At 46.3% G+C, this 26,798-nt stretch overlaps 1 protein-coding gene across 1 annotated transcript in view; it reads left to right on the top strand.

Moving 5' to 3' along the window:
- The first annotated feature begins 3,402 nt into the window (after positions 1 to 3,402).
- Positions 3,403 to 26,798, top strand: part of LOC116970516 (uncharacterized protein C7orf57-like) — a 106,018-nt gene continuing 82,622 nt past the window's right edge. Inside the window, exons 1-2 of the mRNA XM_033017160.1 lie at positions 3,403 to 3,525; positions 9,487 to 9,540. Of these exons, the coding sequence (XP_032873051.1) occupies positions 9,510 to 9,540 (31 nt within the window). The 5' untranslated portion in view covers positions 3,403 to 3,525; positions 9,487 to 9,509. The remainder of the gene's footprint in view (positions 3,526 to 9,486; positions 9,541 to 26,798) is intronic.

Raw genomic sequence — 26,798 nt, 5'->3', positions numbered from 1 at the left:
ACTAGCCACTAGCCTCTCGAATGGTCGGCTCAGTTCCGTCACCCTTGCGGTGGTGGTCTTCCATGCTTGGTGAGCGATAAATTTCCAAATTGTCATATTCATACTGACTCATCACGATCGAGTCAGCTATAAGATCGAGCCTACCCAGACTGCGGGCCCAATCCTTGGTCCTGTGGTTTTCGCTACTAGTAGGAGTTTCTCCGTGGACGAGCCACGTAAAGACTAGAAAAATACACTTGTTTAATGGGGGCTCCCCAAGAGTGTTACCAGGTAGCCAAATGCCTCGTCATCTAATTAGTGACGCGCATGAATGGATGAACGAGATTCCCACTGTCCCTACCTACTATCTAGCGAAACCACAGCCAAGGGAACGGGCCTCTGGTTTCACAATGTGGTGTAATTATTCAATGACATCCTTAATCCTTGAACCATTTTTCACACTTGCCTGGCTTTGTCTGTCCCCGCCCCACTGCAACGCTACAATCAGTCTGAAGAAGGGTCCCTCCCGATCTGAAACGTCGCCTAAACACATCCTCCGGAAATGCTGCTCACCTGCTGAGTTACTCCAGCCCTTTGTCTTTTTACGATAATGTATCGGCCCAGAGTCACTTCTATGGCCACAGCTGTCTGTCTTTCCCCTTGTTGATTAATTTTCCATAAACATGGCAGTATCAGTTGTCGTCCTGTCCTCGTGTGAAACTGACCCCTATGTGGTTTCGCTCTCCCGCCTGTCTGAAGTCTGATGAGGAACAAACAGCATCCAGCCAAATAAGGAATTTGACACCATGTTTGTGAGGAAATAATTTTCAATTCAGGAATCAGTAAATAATACTGAATAAAAAAAAAAGGATGACATTTCACTGGTGAATTGTTTCTTATGTAAAAGGGCTTAGAAACTTCAATGGTGAGTTATGGAGCGAGGTGCTGCTATAATGTGTCTTAAATAAGTAAATAACAACAGATTCTGCAAACTAAATCCAGCTCGGTATTGCATTAAAAACACAAGTTGCTGGAGTTACTCAGTGGGTCTGGCAACATAGATTCATTGAGTAATACAGAGTGGAAACAGGCCCTTCACCCCAACTTGCCCACACCGGCCAACATATCCCAGCTGAGCTACACTAGTCCCACCTGCCTGTGTTTGGTCCATATCCTTCCAAACCTTCACGATAAAATACATCAAAGTCAGCATGGTTTTGTGAAGGGAAGATCCTGCCTGACAAATCTGCTGGAGTTCTTTGAGGAAGTTAATGGCAGAGCAGACAGAGGGGAGGCTGTAGATGTTGTTTACCTGGATTTACAGAAGGCTTTCGGTAAGGAGCTGCACGTCAGGCTCCTAGGGAAGATGACAGCCCATGGTATTAAAGGGAAGATACTAGCTCGGTGAGACCAAGCGTAGGTTGGGCGACCGTTTCGCCGAACACCTCCGCTCAGCCCGCCTTAACCTACCTTACCTCCCGGTGGCTCAGCACTTCAACTCCCCCTCCCATTCCCAATCCGACCTCTCTGTCCTGGGTCTCCTCCATTGCCAGAGTGAGCAACAGCGGAAATTGGAGGAACAGCACCTCATATTCCGTCTGGGGTCCTTGCGCCCTTATGGCATCAACATTGAATTCCCCCAATTTGGCTAGCCTGTGCTGTCCCCTCCCCTTCCTTCACCCTCTAGCTGTCTCCTCCCACCCTCCCATCCGCCCGCCCTCGGGCTCCTCCTCCTCCCCTTTTTCCTTCTTTCTTTCCCCACCCCCCATCAGTCTGAAGAAGGGTTTCGGCCCGAAACGTCGCCTATTTCCTTCGCTCCATAGATGCTGCTGCACCCGCTGAGTTCCTCCAGCAATTTTGTGTAGCTTGGATAGCAGGTCGGTTGGATGGCGGAAGGCAAAGAGTTGCAATAAAAGGTGCTTTTCAGGTTGGCTTCCAGTGACTAGTGGAGTTCCGCCAGGGTCAGTGCTGGGGCAGCTTCTCCACGTTGTATATTAATGATTTGGATGAGGGGATTGAAGGCTTTATGGCCCTGTTTGCAGATTGTATACATTGTTTATGCAAGCAAAGAATCTCAAATGTGCCAATAAAGTATTCCTATTCCTAGATGATGCTAAGGTAGGTGGATGGGCAGGCAATGTAGTGGGTCGTGCATTTTCCTACTAACAATAAAGGTGTAGATTATTTTCTAAATGGAGAGAGAATCCAGAAATTGGAGGTGCAAAGGGACTTGGTGCAGGGCTCCCAAAAAGTTAATTTGCAAGTTGAATCAGTAGTAAGGAAGGCAAAATTCAATTTGTATCAAGAGGACTAGAATACATAAACATGTAATGCTGACGCTCTATAAGGCGCTGGTCAGGCCGCATTTGGACTACTTGTCTGAGGAAGGATGTGCTGGCTCTGGAGAAGGTCCAGAGGAGGTTTACAAGATGATTCCAGGAATGAGTGGGTTAGCATTTGATGAATGTTTGACAGCACTGGGCCTCTACTCGCTGGTGTTTAGAAGCTTGAGGGGGGGAACCTCATTGAAACTTACAGGATAATGAAAGGCATAGATAGAGTGGATGTGGAAAGGATGTTTCCACTGGTGGAAGACTAGGACCAGAGGTCATAGCCTCAAATTAAAACTTGACTTGAAACATGTTCCCAATGTTGGGGGAGTCCAAAACCAGGGGCCTTCAGCCTCAGAGGGAGGCTGGTTCTCTGGATGCTTTCAAGAGAGTTAGATAGAGCTCTTAGGGATAGTGGAGTTAAGGGATATGGAGAGAAGGCAGGAAAGGGGTGCTGATTGTGGATGATCACATTGAAACATAGAAAATAGGTGCAGGAGTAGGCCATTCGGCCCTTCAAGCCTGCACCGCTTGAATGGCGGTGCTGGCTCGAAGGGCCAAATGGCCTGCTCCTGCACCTATTGTCTATTATATGTGGAGAGAACGGCATCCCCGGTTGTCCATGCCTGTGCCGCCATTCCTTTCTTGAGATACTGGCTGGCTGCCTGTCCCGCTTATTGCTCCAGCACTTCGTGTTTTGCTCAGGATTCCATCAATAGCAAAAGTTCATAAACTGCTGGAGTAACTCAGCGGGTCAGGCAGCCAACATCAGGGGTGGGAGGGTGGACATCCGGAGATGCCATTCCCTCCACGGTTGCTGCAGAACTGTGCCCATGCCCGTGCCGCTGAGTTGTACCTGCTCTGTGCTCAGCGGCTGCAGGGTGCATGCCCCGCTGGGTTGCACCAGCACTGGGGTGCATGTCCCGCTGGGTTGCTGCAGGGTGGGCTGCACCAGCCCTGTGCTGCGCTGTGTTGAGCGGCTGCAGGCGCCGCGGTGCAGGAGAGATCTTTGGTCCCCGGAGCGCGTGACGCCCGTCGCCATGGAGACGCGCCGCTTGGATTGTACACGGAGAGCGGGCGCGCCCAACGGCCCAGGAGCCGCCTCACACACACAACACGACACAACACACAGTGTCCACACACACCACAACACACCACAACACACGCCTTGGCCAGCGGTACCTGCACTGGAGGGAATAGGCGCACACACACACCGGTAAGCTATTGTCTACATTGGATTGGAATTACATGGATATGACGGGTTTGGAGGGATATGGACCAAACGCGGGCAGGTGGGACTGGTGTATGTAGAGGGGACATTGTGGGTCAGTCAGTGTGGGCAAGTTGGGCCGAAGGGCCTGTAAAACTCTATGACTCTCCAAGAGAGAAGCCATCCACTATGGGGGAGACGAAATATGTAGGAAGGAGCTGGTTCAAACCAAATATAGATACAAAATGCTGGAGTAACTCAGCGGGACAAGCAGCATCTCTGCAGAAAAGGAATGCGTGAAGATTCAGGGGGGAAGGTGACAAGGAGGCATGCAATCAGTAAAATAATCAGTAGGGCAGTGAAACTACTATGTGAGAGATACAGAGAGAGAGGGAAAGCAAGGGTTTCTTGAAGTTCGATAAATTAATATTCATGCCGTTGGGTTTTAAGCTGCCAAAGTGAAATTTGAAATGCTGTTCCTCCAATTTGCGTTGGGCCTCACTCTGAAACAATCCACAGTTGGAAATAACTAAACCTAAATGTGGGCAAGTAATAACACAGCTGAATCTGTGGCGAGGCCACAATCACAAAGCTATGGGCAGCTTTGCTCAAACTTACAAAATTCTTAAGGGGTTGAACAGGCTAGATGCAGGAAGATTGTTCCCGATGTTGGGGAAGTCCAGAACAAGGGGTCACAGTTTAAGGATAAGGGGGAAATCTTTTAGGACCGAGATGAGGAAAACATTTTTTACACAGAGAGTGGTGAATCTCTGGAATTCTCTGCCACAGAAGGTAGTTGAGGCCAGTTCATTGGCTATATTTAAGAGGGAGTTAGATGTGGCCCTTGTGGCTAAAGGGATCAGGGGGTGTGGCGAGAAGGCAGGTACAGGATACTGAGTTGGATGATCAGCCATGATCATATTGAATGGCGGTGCAGGCTCGAAGGGCCGAATGGCCTACTCCTGCACCTATGTTTCTATCTGAGTTGAGGGATACACTGGTACTGCTGAGGTTCATTCAGAAAAGGTATATTAGATTGATTCCTTCGATGAAGAAGTGCTCTGTGATTAAAAAAAAGTTGAGGAAATATGAGAGGCATAGATAGGGTAGACAGTCAGAACCTTTTTCCCAGGATGGAAAAATGAAATATTAGACGGAATAGTTTTAAGGTGAGGGGAACAAAGTTTAAATAAGATGTGTTGGACAAATTGCAACTTATTGGACGATGAGTGCTTGGAGTGCACTGCTGGGGTTGGTGGTTGAGGCAGGTACGATAGTGGGATTTAAGAGACCTTTGGATGGGCATGTGCATATGCAGGTACTGAAGGGTTATATGGATTATGTGCAGACAGGGATCTTGGCATCTGGTTCGGCACAGGTATTATGAGCCGAAGGGCCTGTTCTTGTGCTGAACTCTTCTATGTAGATTGGTTTGCTGGCTTTATCACCCAACCCTTGTTGAGCCTAATCGTCACAGGTTCCTGAGTAAGAACATGACATCTAGTCTATACTGTAGCGATGTGTATGGAGATGGGTGATTACACCAATCCTGGCTTGAATGTTCCTTCCACACAGGTGACGGAGGTGTAGGCATGCTGTAGGGACCAGTGGTTCTTGACTTGACTGGAGATTTGCTTTTTCTGTTTGCTGCCTCCATTCTAGCTTCCACATATGAACGTGCACCATTCTGTATTCTGTGAGGCATCCGTTAGTTGTTCCCAGTAGTGTGTGTCAAAGCTGGAACTCCTCAGGGATATTCTGAGAGAGTGTTTGAATTTGTTTTTCGATCCGCCACATAATTCTATGTCCTCCTCAATCACCTCTCTATAAAGTAGCATTTGTAGAATTCAGTCATCAGATATCCTGACCCACATGCCCTGTCCATCAGGTCTGTGAGTCTTTCAGCAATACGCTGGTGGTTTGGCTGGGAGAAAAGCTGTGTATCTGGAGTCATGTCTTACCACTTGATATTGTAATCGCCTCATGAGGCCCGGATAGAGTGAATGTGGAGATGTATCCACTAGTGGGAGAGTCTAGGACCAGAGGCCATAGCTTCAGAATAAAAGGACATACTTTTAGAAAGGCGATGAGAAGAAATTTCTTTAATCAGAGAGTGGTGAAACTGTGAAATTCATTGCCACAAGAGGCTGTGGAGGCTAAGTCAATGTGGTTTGAGTCGTCTTCTTAAATTGCCTCTGCCCTTGTGGTGAAGGCAGTGATGTTCGGCAGGGTTTAGACCAAATGATGACAAAAGGCCAGCAATATATTTCCATGGATAGGACAGGTTGAGAGGGATCTGGGCCAAACATAGGCAGGTGGGAGTAGTATGGATGGGACATGTTGGTCGGTGTGGGCAAGTTGGGCTGGAGGGCTTCTTTCCATTCTGTATGGAAAGATATAGAATGTTCCATTCTATGACTCTTGGAGGGGAACTTGCAGGTGGAAATGTTCCCAGGTGTCAGCTGCCTTTATCCTTCCTGGTGGTGGTTTCCACAGGTTTGGGATATATGTGCAAGTAACTGCAGTGCCTTTTATGGATGGCAAAGTTTAGGATGGTTAAAGGAGTGTCAATTAAATGGGCCATGTTGTCCTGGAGAGCATCTCGCTTCTTGAGGTGTTAGTGGTGTACTCATTAGGTCAGGTTCATTTGCCCATTCCAGCTCCAATCTCTTTTTCCCTTTTATAAATATGTATGGAAACCAGCTAATAGTTTACACAATACAGCTAAATAAATGTATGCAATGATACGTATGCAAGTCAAATTCATGGATACGTAAATAAATAATATACACTCTGGAAGTGAATAACTGTACAGCAACAAGAAATATGAATTCCAGAGATGAATAACTGTATACAGTGTTTAACAATAGAAGTAAATAACCACAATAACATAATGAATACTTTGTAACTTTGACCGCCCTATTTCTTGATTTGTGCAGGTGTCAGAGGTTATGGGGAGAGGAGAATGGGGTTAGGAGGGAGAGATTGATCAGCCATGATTGAATGGCGGAGTATACTTGATGGGCCAAAGTCTTCTCCTATCACTTATGACCTATATGTGGTGACTCTCCTTGTGTACAGTATGCAAAACAAAGAATTGTACTGTGACATGTCACGTGTTATTAAAGTATCAATCACTCATTACAATTATAAGCAGTATATTTGATGGAGATAAATATGTGCACTGGCAAACAATTATACTCATTAGAAATATTAAATATGTATAATACTAAACAATGGGGGTATATTGCCAATTACATGAGTATGTTGGAGACAACCAAATGTAAATATTGATAAATAATATGTACACTGGAGATATTTTTCCCTTCATTCTATCTTGTTTGAACTGATTGTATCTATGTATGGTATATCTGGCCTGTTTGAATAGCATGCAAATCAAAACCTTTCACTGTACCTCAGTACATAGAAAATAGGTGCAAGAGGAGGCCATTTGGCCCTTCGAGCCAGCACCGCCATTCATTGTGATCATGGCTGATTGTCCACAATCAGCAACCCATGTCTGCCTTATCCCCATACCCCTTGATTCCACTAGCCCCTAGAGCCCCATCTAACTCTCTTTTAAATTCATCCCGTGAATCGGCCTCCATTGCCTCCTGTGGCAGGGAATTACACAAATTCACAAATCTCTGGGTGAAAACTTTTTTCCTCATCTCAGTTTTAAATGGCCTCCCCTTTATTCTTAGACTATTGCCCCTGGTTCTGGGCTCCGCCAACATTGGGAACATTTTTCCTGCATCTAGCTTGTCCAGTCCTTTTATAATTTTATATGTTTCTATAAGATATCCTCTCATCCTTCCAAATTCTAGTGAATACAAGTTCAGTCTTTCCAATCTTTCCTCATATGACAGTCCCGTCATCCCGGGGATTAACCTTGTGAACCTACGCTGCACTCCCTCAATAGCAAGGATGTCCTTCCTCAAATTGGGAGACCAAAACTACACACAATACTCCAGGTGTGGTCTCACCAGGGCCCTGTACAACTGCAGAAGGACGTCTTTACTCCTATACTCAAATCTTCTCGTTATGAAGGTCAACATGCTTTAAGCTTTCTTCACTGCCTGCTGTACCTGCATGTTAAACCTAAACTTAAGATAACAATGGAGGTCAATGTAATCATGCATGGAGGAGAATTGGGGCAGGGCAACATTTAGGTTGGTTAAGAAATATATGTTCTAGGGAAAAATAAATGCAGTGGACAACAAATGTAAATAAATTAAACATGACTCAATTGATAACGTGTACAGATATATGTAATATCGACAAGAGAAACATAATTGTGGAGAATGGTAAGAAATAAAACTAAATGCATAGATATAAGAAAAAAACTATTGACAACTAAACATATTGAAATGGTAAGAGTGTTAAGATACAATGGTTGCATTTTGTTCTAGAAACATCTAGCCTGATGCACCAGCACACCTAGCTGCATTTTGAAGGTGTAATCATATCTAATAATTAGGGAAATAAAATGTTAAAGAAAAAAATATGTAGAATAGGAAACTATAGATAAATAAATTAAAATAGGAATTATATGAACTTCGATTACCTATAAATATTTATTTAAAATATTCTCAAAGAATTAATTGAATAATATATTTAGAGAAGAATATTGAAATATAGAGATATGCACATGAGCATAATAATGTTTAAACACAAATTATAATTTTATATCAAAGAATCCAACATTATACGTCTGAAGAAGGGTCTCGACCCGAAACGTCACCCGTTCCTTCTCTCCAGAGATGCTGCCTGTCCCCCTGAATTGCTCCAGCATTTTGTGTTTATCTTCGGCAAATATCCAGCATTTGCAGTTCCTTCCTATAACTATTACACATGATTGTTGCCAACAAATAGTATGTGCTGTGCTATACTTTAAGAACATCATAATTAAGAGAGCACAGATAGGCCATCTAGTTCTTTGCACTTGCTCCATCATTTACTGTTTATGATCATGGCTGATCTTCTGCCTCACCTGTATTTCCCTGAACTACATGTGTGGGGAACATGGGGGAACATTTTCACTTTGAGGGTGATGGATACAAGGAACAAGCTATCCTAGGAGGGAGATGAGGCAGATACTTCAACAGCATTTAAAAGGCACTTGGACAGGTAGATGGATAGGAAATATTTGGAGGGATGTGGACCAAACACATGCATTTGGGTTGGCTTAAATGGGGCATCTTTGTCAGCACGGAGACTTTGAACTGAAGAGCCAGTTTCCGTGCTGTATGACTGACTCTATAAGACCTTTCATGATAAATGCTCTGCTGACACTTATTTTTGCTGAAGACAAGGGCATATGAGAATTCTGTGCACAATGCAAATCAGTAGTTTTTCATTTTTAAATTATTTGTTGTTTGTATCTAAAAATCTGAATGGTTAGCCATCCATCCCTAAAGACCAACCACTGCCCTAGGTATATAGACGATGGACAGAACTAGAAAAATGTTAAAGAAAAGTTTTCACATAAACATAACAGAAAGGAAATCACTCTTTCAGTTCAGTGATGTTTATTTTACATATCGTGTTTTCATCATCATCAAACATCTGAAAATAATTTTACAGCAAATAACACATTGCTTGTACATTGTTGCTCATATTTATGCCAGACTAAAATAATTTGTATCCAAATTATATATACAAAATAAATACATTAATATTAAGTAATTTTTTTAAAAAACATTGAAACAATGTATGTAAAAATCAAGAAAATTATTTGCCATCAAATTAACTGATAGTAAACATTCCAGAGCACCAACAGAAACTTAAAAGTTGCTGAGCAAGTTTGATCTTTGCGTTCCGATCCTTTAAGTATTAAATAACTTCCCTCCTTATCATTAAAGCAGATTCCACTAATTAAATGGCTACGTGAATTTTCAAAATAAATTCTGCAAATTTCACTTTTACTTCCTCCCCCAAAATAATACTTTTACTTTTGTTCTCTAGAGCTCCTTGCAAGAAACAAACAAATGTCTTCCTCTAGTCAGTTTAGTGACTGTGGTAAGTCATTTCCATGATGTTCCAATTATGTTAAGTTAAATTTAAAAATTGGATTTTGTGAAATGGACTGCATTTGATTTTAGTTTTCCTGTTTTGAATCTGAGATCCTATGGTGACACAATTAAGAAGTGATTCAAAGTTTGCATGCTAATACAGGTGCACAACCTTTTATCCGGAGTTCCGGAAACCGAAAAACTCCGAAAACCGGCCATTTTTTCCAGGATGTCGTCTGCACACCAAAGCTCGCGTTTGGCGCCAAACTTGACCTGAAACGACCCACGGTCAACCCAGGTCTGTACTACTGTAGCGGCTGCCTCCTCCCCCGAGACCGGGGAGACACTTAAACATCTGTAAATCATTGCTTAAATGTTAGTCAGTTAGTTTGGAGGGCTTTTATGTGAAGGGGGAAACTTTAATTCTTAGTCCCCTACCTGGTTGGAGAGGCGGGGAGCGGTCAATGTCTTACCGGGTCGCCGTGCAGTAAGCTCCGGAGCGCTGTGGCCGCCAACTCCCAGCGGGGGCTGCGGGCGTGCGGGGGCTGCGGGCGTCCGGCCGCGGGCGGCGCCGGTTGTAGCTCCGACCCCGGCAACTCTACCCCTGGCTGCGCAGCGCTCCAAATCCAGCGCCGCCCGCGGCCGGACGCCCGCAGCCCCAGCTCCGCGATGTTGTGTGTCGGCGGCCACAGCGCTCTGGAGCTTACCGAACGGCGACCCGGTGCGGCATTGCCCGCTCCCCGCTGGTATCCCAGCGCTGCGACGCCGCAGACTCCCAACATCGCGGAGATGGGGCTGCGGGCGGCGCTGGATTTGGAGCGCCGCGCAGCCAGGGGTAGAGTTGCCGGGGTCGGAGCTCCAACCGGCGCCGCCCGCGGCCGGACGCCCGCAGCCCCAGCTCCGCGATGTTGGGAGTCGGCGGCCATAGCGCTCCGGAGCTTACTGCACGGCGACCCGGTAAGGCATTGCCTGCTCCCCGCCTCTCCGACCAGGTAGGGGACTAAGAATGAAAGTTTCCCCCTTCAACCCCCCCCATAAAATCCCTCCAAAATAACTGACTAACATTTATGCAATGATTTACAATGATTCCCCGGTCTCCGGGGAGGAGGCAGCCGCTCCAGACTTTTCAAGCCGCCCGCGCTACCTACCTAATCTACGCTAAAAATCTTCCATTCGGAAATCCGAAAAATTCCGAAATCTGACAAGTGTGTGGTCCCAAGGCTTTCGGATAAAAGGTTGTGCACCTGTAGTAGGATTTCTTAATGCTGTTGTGCATTTTGAATTATAGTGGAACTAAAACACGTATGTGCCCAAGCTATACCTGCCTCTTTGTAGACTACGTCGAGCAATCTTTGTTCGAGGCGTACCAGGACCTTATCCCCAAACTCTACCATGGGCACGTGCATGGGCCCAAGCTATGCCTGCCTCTTTGTAGGGTACGTCAAACAATCATTGTTCGAGGCGTACCAGGGCCCTATCCCCAAATTCTACCTCCGCTGCATCGACGACTGCGTTAGTGCTACCTCCTGCACCCACACATAACTAACTGACTTCATCCATTTCATCACTAAATTCCATCCGGCACTCAATTATACCTGGACCATTTCCGACATTTCCCTACCATTTCTAGACCTCGCTATCTCCATTGCAGGTGATAGACTACTGACCGACATCCACTATAAACCCGTTGACTCCCATGGCTATCTGGACTACACTTCTTCCCACACTGCTTCCTGTAAGGACTCCATCCCCAACTCCCAATTCCTCCGTCTACGCCGCATCTGTACCCAGGATGAGGTGTTCCACACCAGGGCATCGGAGATGTCCTCATTCTTCAGGGAACGATGGTACCCCTCTTCTACTATAGATAAGGCTCACACCAGGGTCTCTTCTATACCCCGTAACTCTGCTCTCACTCCCCATCCCCCCACTCGTAACAAGGGCAGAGTCCCCCTTGTCCTCACCTTCCACCATACCAGCCGTCACATACAACATATAATCCTCCAATATTTTTGCCACCTCCAACAGGATCCCACCACTGGCCACATCTTCCCAGCTCCTCCCCTGTCTGCTTTCCGCAGAGACCGCTCCCTCCGTAACTCCCTGGTCAATTCGTCCCTTCCCACCCAAACCACCCCCTCTCCTGGCACTTTCCCTTGCAACCGCAGGAAATGCTACACTTGTCGCTTTACCTCCCCCCCTTGACTCCATTCAAGGACCCAAGCAGTCTTTCCAGGTGTGGCAGAGGTTCACCTGCACCTCCTCCAACCTCATCTATTGCATCCACTGCTCTAGATGTCAGCTGCTCTACATCGGTGAGACCAAGCGTAGGCTTGGCGATCGCTTCGCCCAACACCTCCGCTCGGTCCGCAATAACCAACCTGTTCTCCCGGTTGCTCAGCACTTCAACTCCCCCTCCCATTCCGAATCCAACCTTTCTGTCCTGGGCCTCCTCCATGGCCAGAGTGAGGCCCACCGTAAATTGGAGGAGCAGCACCTCATATTTTGCTTGGGCAGTTTACACCCCAGCGGTATGCACATTGACTTCTCCAATTTCAGGTAGTCCCTGCTTTCTCCTCCTCTTCTCAACTCTCCCTCAGCCCACTGTCTCTGCCTCTTCCTTTCTTCTTCGTGCCTTCACCAGCCTCAAATCAGTCTGAAGAAGGGTCTCGACCTGAAATGTTGCCTATTTCCTTTGTTCCATAGATGCTGCCTCACCTGCTGAGTTTCTCCAGCATTTTTGTCTACCTAATATTAGCAGGAAATGTCTTTCTGTGGGTTACTTTTCTGTTATCTGTTGTGGCATCAATGATTGCAGATTGTTAAGTTCGGATTTATCTTTCCAGTCCATGTACCTGCTTTTAAATGTTACTAGACTAAGTGGGACCCGTTGGTCCGTGTCATGCAGGAGGCTTGGTCCCCCAACTCAATATTCCACCACTCACCCATAGCCCACAACTGCACAGACGCAGCTCATTTCCCCTCATCCTTAGCACTCTCTCCCCCTCCTCTTCACCCTACCTCTTCTTTCCCCTCTCCTCCTCCTCTCCCCAATCCCACCCTCACCGCTCTCTCCCCTACTCTGTCACTCCTTCTCTCCCTCCGTAACTCCTCTCTCCGCCCTACCCCCCACCTATCCCGCTATCCCCCATCCCCCACCACCCCAACTCCTCACCTTCCCCTATCCCCCCACTATCCCTCCTCACTGTCCTCCTCTCCCGCTATTCCCCACTCCCTTACTCCCCTCTCCTCTATACCCCCCCTCCTCTCCCTCTATCCCCCCCTCCTCGCCCACTCTCCCTCCTCACCTCTCTCTTATTTTCCATCTCCTCCTACCCTCCCCAATCCCTCTCCTTTCCCCTACCCTCAGTCACTCCCTCCCTCCCTCCATAACTCCTCTGCCCTCCCTACTCCCCTCCTCTCCCTCTATCCCCTCTCCTCCCCCACACTCCCTCTTCACCTCCCCAGGATCTCGAGGATCCTGGGCTCGGCCCGGAAGCACCAGCAGCTACGGCCGCGTTGGCATGTGGGTGAGGGGGGGGGGGGGGGGGGGGGGGGGGGGGGGGGTGGAGAGCTCAGAGAAAAAAACAGGGGAAGATTCATGGGGGAAGGGGAGTATCACGGGGGAGGGGGGGCAGAAGCCAGCGATGGAGACCAGACGGGAAAGGGAGAGAAGGAGTGACAGAATAGGGGAGAGAGCGGTGAGGGTGGGATTGGGGAGAGGAGGAGGAGAGGAGAAAGAAGAGGTAAGGTGAAGAGGAGGGGGAGAGAGTGCTAAGGATGAGGGGAAATGAGCTGCGTCTGTGCAGTTGTGGGCTATGGGTGAGTGGTGGAATATTGAGTTGGGGGACCAAGCCTCCTGCATGACACGGACCAACGGGTCCCACTTAGTCTAGTAACATTTAAAAGCAGGTACATGGACTGGAAAGATAAATCCGAACTTAACAATCTGCAATCATTGATGCCACAACAGATAACAGAAAAGTAACCCACAGAAAGACATTTCCTGCTAATATCAGGTAGACAAAAATGCTGGGGAAACTCAGCAGGTGAGGCAGCATCTATGGAACAAAGGAAATAGGCAACATTTCAGGTCGAGACCCTTCTTCAGACTGATTTGAGGCTGGTGAAGGCACGAAGAAGAAAGGAAGAGGCAGAGACAGTGGGCTGAGGGAGAGTTGAGAAGAGGAGGAGAAAGCAGGGACTACCTGAAATTGGAGAAGTCAATGTTCATACCGCTGGGATGTAAACTGCCCAAGCAAAATATGAGGTGCTTTTGGGACTCATGCGGGCGCTGGACGCTCTCCTCCACTGGGATCAGCCTCTCCGCTTTCCGTTTGGTGACAGCTCCGGCGCCGGGCCATGCGCTTCCGGTCCCACCGAAAATTGTGTCCAGTTGGATACCTCCGCCGGCCACCCACAGCGTCCCTCAGCTCCAGTAAAGACGCGATGACGCAGGAAGGGGCGGACCATCCCGGGGAGTGACAGGAGAAGAGACCAATCTGCGCGGCGCTGACTGGCAGGAGAGGAGATCGATCTGCGCACGCACGGTTTTTAAGATTTTTAAACCTCTTGAACTTTTACAATATAGTACCGATTAGTACAAAACTTGTTGCACTTGCAGCACAGGAGAACGGCGAGTGAGCTGATGAAAAATCGTAGCGTTATCGCGTACCATTTTTGCGCAAATAGAAAAACCGCACACAAGATCAGAGTTTTAGTTATGTATAGAATAGAATAGAATAGTATGATTAAATGAGAACTTACCAGTTTGAAGTTTGATCGTTATTTTATGAGGAGTAACGTTGAGGGAATACGTGAAGAACCCCGCCAGGACGCATGCGTGTCATTCTTCAAAGCAGCGGTATGAAATCACAGATAACTGTAATGACTAAACATAGTAAGATTAGAGAAGAGATACCAGTTGAGTATATGATCAAGGGTGGGAGCGGAGGGCACGTATTCCCTCAACGTTACTCCTCATAAAATAACGATCAAAGTTCAAACTGGTAAGTTCTCGTTTAATCTTACTATTTTACTTCGGAGCCACGTGAGTGACTGCGTGAAGATTTTAAAGCTGTGATTTCATGCCGTGGAAACGAGTCCATGCATCACATCTGCCTTGATTATGGGGAGAATAGAGTTAACATCATTAGACATCAATACGATATTGAAACCCAACGATAAATATATTAACACCAATTATTGCCCCTATTTATGGGGTAAATTATAGATAGATAGATAGATAGATATAATTTATTGCCACACAACCAGGGTTGGTGGAAATTTGGGTTGTCAGCAGCAGTACAATAATAAAGAACACACAATAAAACTGTAACACAAACATCCACCACAGCATTCATCACTGTGGTGGAAGGCACAAACATTTGGCCAGTCCTCCTCCATTTCCCCCCCATGTACAGGACCAGAGTCCAGTCAGTCCAGGATCGGCTCTTCCTCACCGGAGACCGCGGCTTTAGATTGTTGTAGGCCGCAGGCCGGCGGACGAGATTTAAAGTCCCCGCCGCAGCCAGAAGCACCGTAGACTGCAGGGCCGGCGGTCGAAGCTCCCCTCCAGGGGTGATGGTAAGTCCATGCCGCACCCGCGGTAGAAGTTGGCCGCGGGCCGGCAGTGATGGCTTCTTCTTCCCCCGGGTCCCCCACGAGGGATGCCGGGCTGTAGACGCCGCACCAGCTGGAGCTCTGCAGACCGCGACTTCAGGCTGCGGCTTCAGGCTGCCGGCTGCCCCGGGCCAGCGAAACGGAGCGCTCCCCTCCAGCGAGCCCCAGCGAGGGTCGCCCGCTCCACGCCGAGAGTCCACGCTGCGCCCGCCGCTGAAGCCCCGGGCATGTCTCCGGGAAAGGCCGCGTCGATCCTTGATGTTAGGCCACGGGGGAGGCGACCTGGAAAAATTATATTACAGAACTTAAATTTGTTTCTGCAAATGTTCCAGGTTCAATGACTGGTTTGTTATAAAGTCGTTGGAAAGTTTCCTCCGTTGACCATCCTGCTGTCTTGAGGATTTGGTCCATAGGAACGTCCAACTTCATAGCTGCCGATGTAGCTGCAGCCCTGGTGGAGTGAGATTTAAAAATGCTAGTGTCTACTCCAGCCTTTATTAGGGCCTTTTTTTAGCCATCTAGAGATGGTCTGGACTGTCACTGTTTTGAGTGGCTGTTTGTAGCTGATTAAAGTGACATTTCTTTCCCTCTGATGATCTTAGTATACTCCATATATAATAGTAAGTGTGTTACAATACAGAGACGACCATCTGTCGGGTAGGCCCTGAATTCTGTTTTTAGGCCTGCTGACCCCTGTCTGTTCTGTTTGACTATTTCATTGATGTGAAAAGTTAAATTTCCAGATGAAATAATCATGTTGTCCAGCCTTAGTTTCTGTAGTGACTGGACCCTTTGTGCCGTGACCAAGGCCATCAGCATGACTGTTTTCATAGTCAGTTTCTGTAGGGACAGAGCTGTAGCTGGAGACCAGTTTCTTAACATGGTCAGTACAATGCTCACATCCCATATTTGGGAGTACCTGGTTCTTGGGGGATTAATATTAAAATGCCCCTCATGAGTTTGGTTACCAGGGTGTGTCCCAACAGAATGCCGCTCTGTTCCTTGCCACAGGTATGTTGACAGAGCACTTCTGGCGCAGTTGATGACACTATGACTGAGCCTCTCATCGTAATAGAGGCTTGCCAGGAATTGCAGAACAGACGGGATGTTCATAGATCTGTGGGTGATGTTTATTGTTGTGACAGTACTTCCCATTTCTTGATGACACCAAGTACTGTTTTTTGGTGGACTGTCTGTGGGCCGCTGAAATAATATCCACTGTTCGGTCCGTCAGTCCCAGGTGTAGTAGAGGTGCTTTCAACTCTATAAATTAATAGGTTTATATAATTATGACATGGGTAACTTACCCCTTGTTGCGGGAAGAACCAGTAAATTAGGTCTATGATGGATGGTGATGCATGGTTCTAAAACCATGTAGTGTATCACCGGGACCCATGGTTGAGTAGGCCAATCGGGTACTATCAAAATACCAGACGCGGAGTCTACTGTTTATTCCTAAATACCCGACTGATGAGGCAGAAGGAGGGAATGCATAAATGAATAATCCCCCAATGCAGCGAAAATACATCTGTACCACTGCCCCAGGTTCTGGTTCCCATGAACATAATTCGATAACTGGTGAGAGCATGGATGCGAATAGGTCGATATCTGGTGTTCCATACCGTGCTGTAATTTCAGCAATACATTTTTAATCCAACATCCATTCAGTGTTTTCATAGAATTAGCGTGACCTGTTGTCTGCCACTAAATTCAGTTTACCTGGTAAGTAGGTAGCTGATATCCAAATATCTCTCTCTGGATACACTATTGCCAAATTGTGTTGGCCAGATTGTCACATGATGTCGATATGTTTCCACCCATATGGTTGATATATGCTACCACGGTGGTGTTGTCAATTTGTAGTCTAACATGCTGGTGATATAACCCAGAACAATATGACTTAAAGCCATGGAATGCACTCAACATTCCCAGGTAGTTTATGCCCAGTGTTTGTAATAATGATGCCTCCTGTGCATTCCATCTCCCCCACAGCTGGAGATGGAATTGGTAGCATCCCATCCAAGTGCACTGGCATCAGTATGTAGTTCCATAGACGGGTAGCTGATAATGTTTGGATCGGAACAATGCCTAATGTTATGTTTCCACCATTTTAGTTCCATTGTGGCCTCTGTTGGTAGCTTCACTGGTCTGTCAGAATGACCCCCATAATTTTTGAGTGCACGAATGTTTGCACTCTGTAATTTTTGATAATGTAAAGGTCCGATTTGTGTGGCTGGAAACGCAGCCACTATAATGCCAATTATTCTTGCTACCAGTCTGATGGATGGTTTTGTTTTGCTGCAAGCCTCCATTAAGGCTGTAACCTTTTCTTTCGGCAAAGTCACTGACATGTGAACTATGTTAAGGGTGTACCGCAGATGATCCATTGTGTTAAATAACATCTGTGGTCACCTCTAATGAGTACTGTATAGTAAGCATCTTTTAATACGATGCTTGCCATGTAGTAACCTAGGAATCAATTGCTTAGCAGTAACAAAGGTTCCCATCTAGTAATGAATATATAGTATGAAAGTATTCAAATTAGTCAAATCTATGATGATGTGGCATCCGCCATCTAGTTTATGATAAAGATTTTGGACACAAATTCCTGTGATTCGTGTTGGATATCCTCCATTACTCCTTTTTTATATGGGCACTGTAGTTCAGCATGCGCTTTTGATTTTTTTTTTTTCTTTGCCTGTAAGCACGAACATTCGGTTCGGTACATGCTGAACTGGAGGATTATGTTTTGTATAAATTCTATGGTATAACCCAATACTTCTGAAAATATAAGTGTCGGTAGTTAATTTATTCCATGCATCCAGATAGAATTGTAATCTCCCACCAACCTCGTAAGGAACCAGACCCACCTACCTCCATGGTTACTATTGGTAGGTTTGTTACTTTTTCGGCATCCTCCGTGGACGTTGAGGTGCCGGTGTCTGGATCAGTAGTTGGGTCGGTGTTGAGGGTTAGCGCATTCCCCAGGAAGTAGTTTTTAGACGTTGCTTTAAAGAGCCCCAGGGTTTTACCCTCTTTGTCAAGTTCTTTTACCTGTTTTGATAAGTTGCCTCCAAATAGTAATATTGGTGGTTTGGAGGTTCCAGGTTTGCATTGGCCTGCAAATTAGGGTCTAAAGCCGGTTGGATGGCACTTCTTCTAATGCTGTTTACTCGTATTGGTAGTTGCAAAATAAAGCCAGTGCATCCTGGTGATCTTGTGTCATGTCTTTTTTGTTTATTGTGCGGGCGAAACCCGTAATTCCCGCTGTTAGGACTTTCAGAACTTTCTGTTGTTTCAAGTCCCTGGCTCTGCCATGTTTTCAAATACATTGGTTGACACTGGGATCATTCAGTGTTTTGCAGTTCCCTGATGATAAGCGTCTTCCAATAGGTTTTCTTGCACCCCATGTGCACTAGGGGTATGTTCTGCACCCCTCTTCAGATTCAGCCCAGAATTGACCCCCTATACTCCCCTCTGATGAGGGAGAAACACTGTGCAGCCCTACAAGAGGTACTGCTGTAGGACTTACTAGCTGCCCCCTGTGACTAGTCTCCATCTCCCGGAGCCTGCCACTTATCTGCTCCAACAGCCGCTCCAGCTGGCTCCGATGCTCTCGGGCACTGGCCACTCGCTGCTGCTTCAGTTCCTGCAGCCGCTCCAACCGGCTCCAATGCTCATGGTCACTGGCCGTCGTGGCTGCTCCTGAAGCCGCTACTCCTGAAGCCGATCCTGCTCCAGTTCCTGCAGCCGCTCCAACCGGCTCCAATGCTCACGGGCACTGGCTGTCGCGGCTGCTCCTGAAGCCGCTCCTGCTCCAGCTCCTGCAGTCAGCCCAGGATTGACCCTCCGTGCTCCCCTCTGATGAGGGAGAAACACTGTGCAGCCCCATAAGAGGTACTGCTGTGGGGCTTACTAACTGCCCACTGTGGCTAGCCTCCATCTCCCGGAGCCTGCCACTTTGGAGTATTTCCTCCAGCAGCCGCTCCAACCGGCTCCAATGCTCACGGGCACTGGCCGTCATGGCTGCTTTGTTCCCCGCTCCCAGCCGCTCCAACCGGCTCCAATGCGCACGGGCACTGGCCGCTTGCGGCTGCTCCTAAAGCCGCTCCAACCGCTCCAATGCGCACGGGCACTGGCCGCTCGCGGCTATTCAGAGTCGGACTCATCGGAGTCAACGACTCTGTTGGTTTTCTGCTTCGCTCTACCGCCCGGCCGTGGCCGGTGCGGGAGCGAAGTCGGGCACAGCTGTTCCCATTACGGGAGATTGGCGTGCCGTTGGCTGCTGCTGCCGGCTGCCCGCAACTCTGCGGTTCTCCCCCGCCAGCTTTCCCGCAGCCTTCGTGGATCTGGTCCATGTCTCCACCTGTAAGGTAAGTGGAAGGAACGCAGAGTCTCCTTACCTGCTGTTCCCGACTTTCAATCTTTGCCGCTAAGGGGAACGTCGTTCCCCCTGCTGTGACTCGTTGCAATGCGTGTAGCGATATGGCACGCATGCGTCCTGGCGGGGTTCTTCACGTAGTCACTCGCGTGACTCCGAAGTAAAATAGATAGATAGTACCTGCTTCAACTACATACTCGGGCTGCTCATTCCATTCATCCACCACCTCTGGTGTGAAAACATTGCCTTTTGAGTTCCTGTTACATTTTTCCCCTCTCACTACAAACCTATGTCCTCTGGTTCTTGATTCCCCTTCTCTGGGTAAAAGACATAGAAACATAGAAAATAGGTGCAGGAGTAGGCCATTCGGCCCTTCGAGCCTGCACCGCCATTCAATGTGATCATGGCTGATCATCCAACTCAGTATCCTGTACCTGCTTTCTCTCCATATCCCCTGATCCCTTTAGCCACAAGGGCCACATCTAACTCCCTCTTAAATGTAGCCAATGAACTGGCCTCAACTACATTCTGTGGCAGAGAATTCCAGAGACTCACCACTCTCTGTGTAAAAAATGTTTTTCTCATCTCAGTCCTAAAAGATTTCCCCTTTATCCTTAAACTGTGACCCCTTGTTCTGGACTTCCCCAACATAATAATATAATATAACAATAATATAATAATTACAGCACGGAAACAGGCCATCTCGACCCTTCTAGTCCGTGCCGAACACATAATCTCCCCTAGTCCCATATACCTGCGCTCAGACCATAACCCTCCATTCCTTTCCCATCCATATAACTATCCAATTTATTTTTAAATGATAAAAACGAACCTGCCTCCACCACCTTCACTGGAAGCTCATTCCACACAGCTACCACTCTCTGAGTAAAGAAGTTCCCCCTCATGTTACCCCTAAACTTCAGTCCCTTAATTCTCAAGTCATGTCCCCTTGTTTGAATCTTCCCTACTCTCAGTGGGAAAAGACTTTTCCACGTCAACTCTGTCTATCCCTCTCATCATTTTAAAAACCTCTATCAAGTCCCCCCTTAACCTTCTGCGCTCCAAAGAATAAAGCCCTAACTTGTTCAACCTTTCTCTGTAACTTAGTTGCTGAAACCCAGGCAACATTCTAGTAAATCTCCTCTGTACTCTCTCTATTTTGTTGACATCCTTCCTATAATTAGGCGACCAAAATTGTACACCATACTCCAGAATTGGCCTCACCAATGCCTTGTACAATTTTAACATTACATCCCAACTTCTATACTCAATGCTCTGATTTATAAAGGCCAGCACACCAAAAGCTTTCTTTACCACCCTATCTACATGAGATTCCACTTTCAGGGAACTGTGCACAGTTATTCCCAGATCCCTCTGTTCACCTACATTCTTCAATTCCCTATCATTTACCATGTACGTCCTATTTTGATTTGTCCTGCCAAGATCTGGAACAATCTTCCTGCATCTAGCCTGTCCAACCCCCTAAGAATTTTGTACGTTTTTATAAGCTCCCCCCTCAATCTTCTAAATTCTAGCTCGTACAAGCCGAGTCTATCCAGTCTTTCTTCATATGAAAGTCCTGACATCCCAGGAATCAGTCTGGTGAACCTTCTCTCTACTCCCTCTATGGCAAGAATGTCCTTCCTCAGATTAGGAGACCAAAACTGTACGCAATACTCCAGGTGTGGTCTCACCAAGTACCTGTACAACTGCATTAGAACCTCCCTGCTCCTATACTCAAATCCTTTTGCTATGAATGCTAACATACCATTCGCTTTCTTCACTGCCTGCTGCACCTGCATGCCTACTTTTAATGACTGGTGCACCATGACACCCAGGTCTCGTTACATCTCCCCTTTTCCTAATCGGCCACCATTCAGATAATAGTCTACTTTCCTGTTTTTGCCACCAAAGTGGATAAGCTCACATTTATCCACATTATACTGCATCTGCCATGCATTACCCACTCACCCAGCCTATCCGTCATCTTGCAGCCTCCTAGCATCCTCCTCACAGCTAACACTGCCCCCCAGCTTCGTGTCATCCGCAAACTTGGAGATGTTGCATTCAATTCACTCGTCCAAATCATTAATATATATTGTAAATAGCTGGGGTCCCAGCACTGTGCCTTGCGGTACCCCACTAGTCACTGCCTGCCATTCTGAAAAGGACCCGTTTACTCCTACTCTTTGCTTCCTGTCTACCAGCCAGTTCTCTATCCACATCAATACTGAACCCCCAATTCTGTGTACTTTAAGTTTGTATACTAATCTCTTATGTGGGACCTTGTCGAAAGCCTTCTGAAAGTCCAGATATAACTCATCCACTGGTTCTCCCTTATCCACTCTACTAGTTACATCCTCGAAAAATTCTATAAGATTCGTCAGACATGATTTACCTTTCATAAATCCATGTTGACTTTGTCCAATGATTTCACCACTTTCCAAATGTGCTGCTATCCCATGTGACACTAGCAGTTTACCCACTACCGATGTTAGACTAACTGGTCTGTAATTCCCCGTTTTCTCTCTCCCTCCCTTTTTAAAAAGTGGGGTTACATTAGCTACCCTCCAATCCTCAGGAACTGCTCCAGAATCTAAAGAGTTTTGAAAAATTATCACTAATGCATCCACTATTTCTGGGGCTACTTCCTTAAGTACTCTGGGATGGAGCCTATCTGTACCTGGGGATTTATCGACCTTTAATCCATTCAATTTACCTAACACCACTTCCCGGCTAACCTGGATTTCACTCAGTTCCTCCATCTCATTTGACCCCTGGTCCCCTGCTATTTCCGGCAGATTATTTAAGTCTTCCTTAGTGAAGACAGAACCAAAGCAGTTATTCAATTGGTCTGCCATGTCCTTGTTCCCCATGATCAATTCACCTGTTTCTGACTGCAAGGGACCTACATTTGTTTTAACTAATCTTTTTCTCTTCACATATCTATAAAAACTTTTGCAGTCTGTTTTTATGTTCCCTGCCAGTTTTCTTTCATAATCTATTTTCCCTTTCCTAATTAAGCCCTTTGTCTTCCTCTGCTGGACTGAATTTCTCCCAGTCCTCTGGTAGGCTGCTTTTTCTGGCTAATTTGTATGCCCATTTTTCTTACTAATTTGTATGCCCATTTCAAGACCCATTGCATTCACCCGATCTATCCCCCTCATGATGTATACATGATTTTATTAGATTAAGTTCAACTTCCTCAAGGTGTTTCCTGCCAGCTTCACCTGATGGGAAAACCATAATGGTTTCCTCATTCACGACAATGGTTTTAAAAAGAACAGCAATCATAACAGAATATGGTACAACAGACCAGGCAGCTTTTTGGAACGAAAACCAGAGTTCTAAAGACTCTTTGACTCAAAATGTTAACTCTTTTTATTTCCACAGATGCTGCCAGACTGTTGTGTTTTAAGCATTTTCTATTTTTATTTTGGATGTCTGGCATTGCAGTATATTGATTTTCATTTATTATTAAATAACTCCATCAATGGAGCAATTATATTCCATTTTATTTGTTTAAAGATGAATCTGAATAGATCATTTTGCTAATGGTTTTACAATTGAAGACTGGAAGAAAATGGTACTGTAACACACATCTCCCTGATGATTATAACATCCCCTCTCACTGATCAATTTGTACTCTGAGGTAAAATTAAACTTGTCTTGATTTGGAAAATACTTGGCCTTTCATATGTATTGCTTTTGTTAAATTTTCAAATAAATGTTGATGAATATTTTTTTAAGGAAAGTTGAGAGGTAATCATGCAAGCTGCCAAGCATTCATTGCATTTGTTGCCTGGCCTTGTGTCAGAGGGTACAGGTGCATGCTTAGCACATCTGGAAGCCAATTCTGTGATCCATGCCTGATCTAGTTTGTTGCATTGGGTCCATTAAGAAAATAATTACTAAATATTAGCAATATTTATCAAAATTAGCAATAATTGCACATATGCTTCCAAGATGGCACCCAACCCTAGCGACTATTTACGTGCTAGCCACAGAAGCAGATCAACAAACTCATATTACAATCACTCCACACTCTTAAATCTCTATTCCTACAGCAACTATTCTCAATTTAACTATGATTTATACCCTATTAATGAATCGATTGTAATCATGTACCACCATAGTGCCTGTGCCCTAACTCCAATCCCAATGAAGTGCTTCGAAAGGCTGGTCCTCTCCCACATCAAATCCAGCATCCCCGCCTCACTGGACTCTCATCAATTTGCATACAGGGCAAATAGATCGACAGGCTCTTCACACTGTCCTGACTCACCTGGATAGACAGGGCACGTACGTGAGGATGCTCTTCATTGACTATAGCTCTGCATTCAATACGGTCATCCCCACCAATCTCACCACCAAACTCCACCAGCTAGGCCTCAGCTCGCCGATATGCGATTGGATCGTGAACTTTCTGACGGAGCGACCGCAGGCAGTGTGACTGGGCCAGCACCTGTCCTCCACTATCACCCTGAGCACCGGCACACCACAGGGCTGTGTACTAAGCCCCATGCTCTACTCCCTCTTCACTCACGACTGTGTTCCTGCATTCGACACCAACACCATTGTGAAGTTTGCAGACGACACAACAGTGATTGGGCTGATCACCAACGGTGATGAAACAAAATACAGACCGGAGGTGCAGAACCTGGCGGACTGGTGCGCACGTAACAACTTGTCACTAAACACCTCCAAGACCAAGGAGCTGATTATTGACTTCAGGAGGTCCCATAATGGAGAATACACCCCAATCTCCATTTACGGGGAAAGTGTGGAGAGAGTGTCCAGCTTTAAGTTTCTGGGCACTCACATTTCAGAGGACCTCACATGATCCACCAACACCGCTGCGCTGGTCAAGAAGGCACAGCAACGACTGGTTTTCCTGAGGACATTAAAAAAGACTGGTCTGCCCCAACAGCTACTGACAACGTTCTACCGCTGCACCACAGAGGGCATATTAACGTATGGCATCTCTGTGTGGTATCTCAGCTGCACGGAGAGGAGAGCTCTTCAGCGCGTCGTCCACAGAGCGCAGAGGATTATTGGGACACAGCTACCAGCCTTGGAGGGCATCTACCACACACAATGCCTCAGGAAGGCCGTCAGCATCCATAAAGACTCCTCACACCCTTGTAACGGACTGTTCGAACTACTTCCCTCTGGCAGACGTTACAAGGCCTTCTACGCCCGAACCTCCAGACTCAGAAACAGCTTTATTCCCGGAGCTATAGCGGCTCTGAACCGGCCCTGCTGACTGCCCCCCATCCCCCCTGGACTGTCTCCCTCAGATGGTCACGTCACACAGTTTATTTATTTATTTATTTTTTGCTTCGGTTGGAAGCTGCATACTAAATCTCGTTGCACTCATGTGCAATGACAATAAAATATATTATTATTATTATTATTATTATTATTATTGTCTTTCTGCTGACTGGTCAACACGCAACAAAATCCTTTCACTGTACCTCGCTACACGTGACAATAAATTAAACTGAAAAAAACGATCTATAGAGATATATCGTTGTGGAGTTGTTGCTGCATTTTAGATCTGTATTCTTCTGAAAAGTTATGTTACTCGTATATTATTTCATTACCTAAAAGCTTCAGTTGTGATAGTATCTCTCTCTGCTATGTTCATAGCTTTATTGGCTATGTCCCATACCTCCATGATTTATCCGGCTTACTTCACTAATTTCCTGTTTTGGTCACTTTTTGGGAGATGGACCACGATAATTACCTGGGATGATAACATAGAAACATAGAAAATAGTTGCAGGAGGAGGCCATTCGGCCCTTCGAGCCAGCACCGCCATTCATTGTGATCATGGCTGATCGTCCCCAATCAATAACCTGTGCCTGCCTTGTCCCCATATCCCTTGACTCCACTAGCCCCTAGAGCTCTATCTAACTCTCTCTTAAATCCATCCAGTGATTTGGCCTCCACTGCCCTCTGTGGCAGGGAATTCCACAAATTCACAACTCTCTGGGTGAAAAAATTGTTTTCTCACCTCAGTCTTAAATGGCCTCCCCTTTATTCTAAGACTGGACCCTGGTTCTGGACTCACCCAACATTGGAAACATTTTTCCTGCTTCTAGCTTGTCCAGTCCTTTTATAATTGTATATGTTTCTATAAGATACCCCCTCATCCTTCTAAACTCCAGTCAAATCAAGCCTAGTCTTTTCAATCTTTCCTCATATGACAGTCCCGCCATCCCAGGGATCAATCTTGTGAACCTACGCTGAACTTCCTCAATCACAAGGATGTCCTTCCTCAAATTGGGAGACCAAAACTGTACACAATACTCCAGATGTGGTCTTACCAGAGCCCTATACAACTGCAGATGAACCTCTTTACTCCTACACTGAAATCCTCTTGTTATGAAGGCCATTGTTAAGCAGCTTTTTCACGGGGCGACTTGACGCAAGAGTTAACCAGAGTTTAACATCGTGGGAACCTCGTGCGATAACAGTACGGCATTCGTGGACCACCGTGGACCACCGTGGCGCTAACGGCAGGTAATCGTGTAACTTGGTGACTCGGGAGAAAATTCAAGCAAGTTTGAATTTCTCCAAGAGTGACTTGTACACTTGTGGTTGAGCATTGCAACATTATATGAACGTAGTGGCCCGTGCGATATCCGTAATAACTCTTGCTGTTACCGTGGGAACTCCTGCGAACGGTGAACCCGGAAGCTGGACAGAGGGGACAGAAGGTGAGTAAAAATTGTCTTCTGTGGGATTGAATTTAAAAAATAAAGATTTGCATCCGCATATGGACATCAACTTATTCATGAGTTATGTTAATGAGATTCAAGAAAATAACTATAATCTTTAAAAGGGACTTTACTGAAAGGTCCCGCATTTTTATGGTCCGTGAGAAATTTTTCACATGTACTTCTTTGAGAGATACATCTCGGAGTCCTCGCCGACTAGCGATCGATGCCTTTCCGAAGCAGGGTCCGGAACGCTACCAATCAATGTTCTCCAGAGACCCGTGTAAGGAGTGAACTGCACATGCTGGTTTAAACCGAAGACAGACACAAAAAGCTGGAGTAACTCAGCGAGTCAAGCAGCATCTCTGGAGAAAAATAGCTGATGTTTCGGGACGAGACACATCTTCAGACTCAATTCCGATTAGGATGTCTGAAGAAGGGTTCCGATTCGAATCGCTACCTATTCTTTTTCTCCAGAGATGCTGCCTGACCCGCTGACTTACTCCAGCTTTTTATGTTTTTCTTCCCAGATCTGAC

This window comes from Amblyraja radiata, chromosome 2 (assembly GCF_010909765.2).
Source record: "Amblyraja radiata isolate CabotCenter1 chromosome 2, sAmbRad1.1.pri, whole genome shotgun sequence".
NCBI lineage: Eukaryota > Metazoa > Chordata > Chondrichthyes > Rajiformes > Rajidae > Amblyraja > Amblyraja radiata.
The sequence above is the reverse complement of the archived record's forward strand: the minus strand, read 5'-3'. Positions and strand labels throughout refer to the sequence as shown.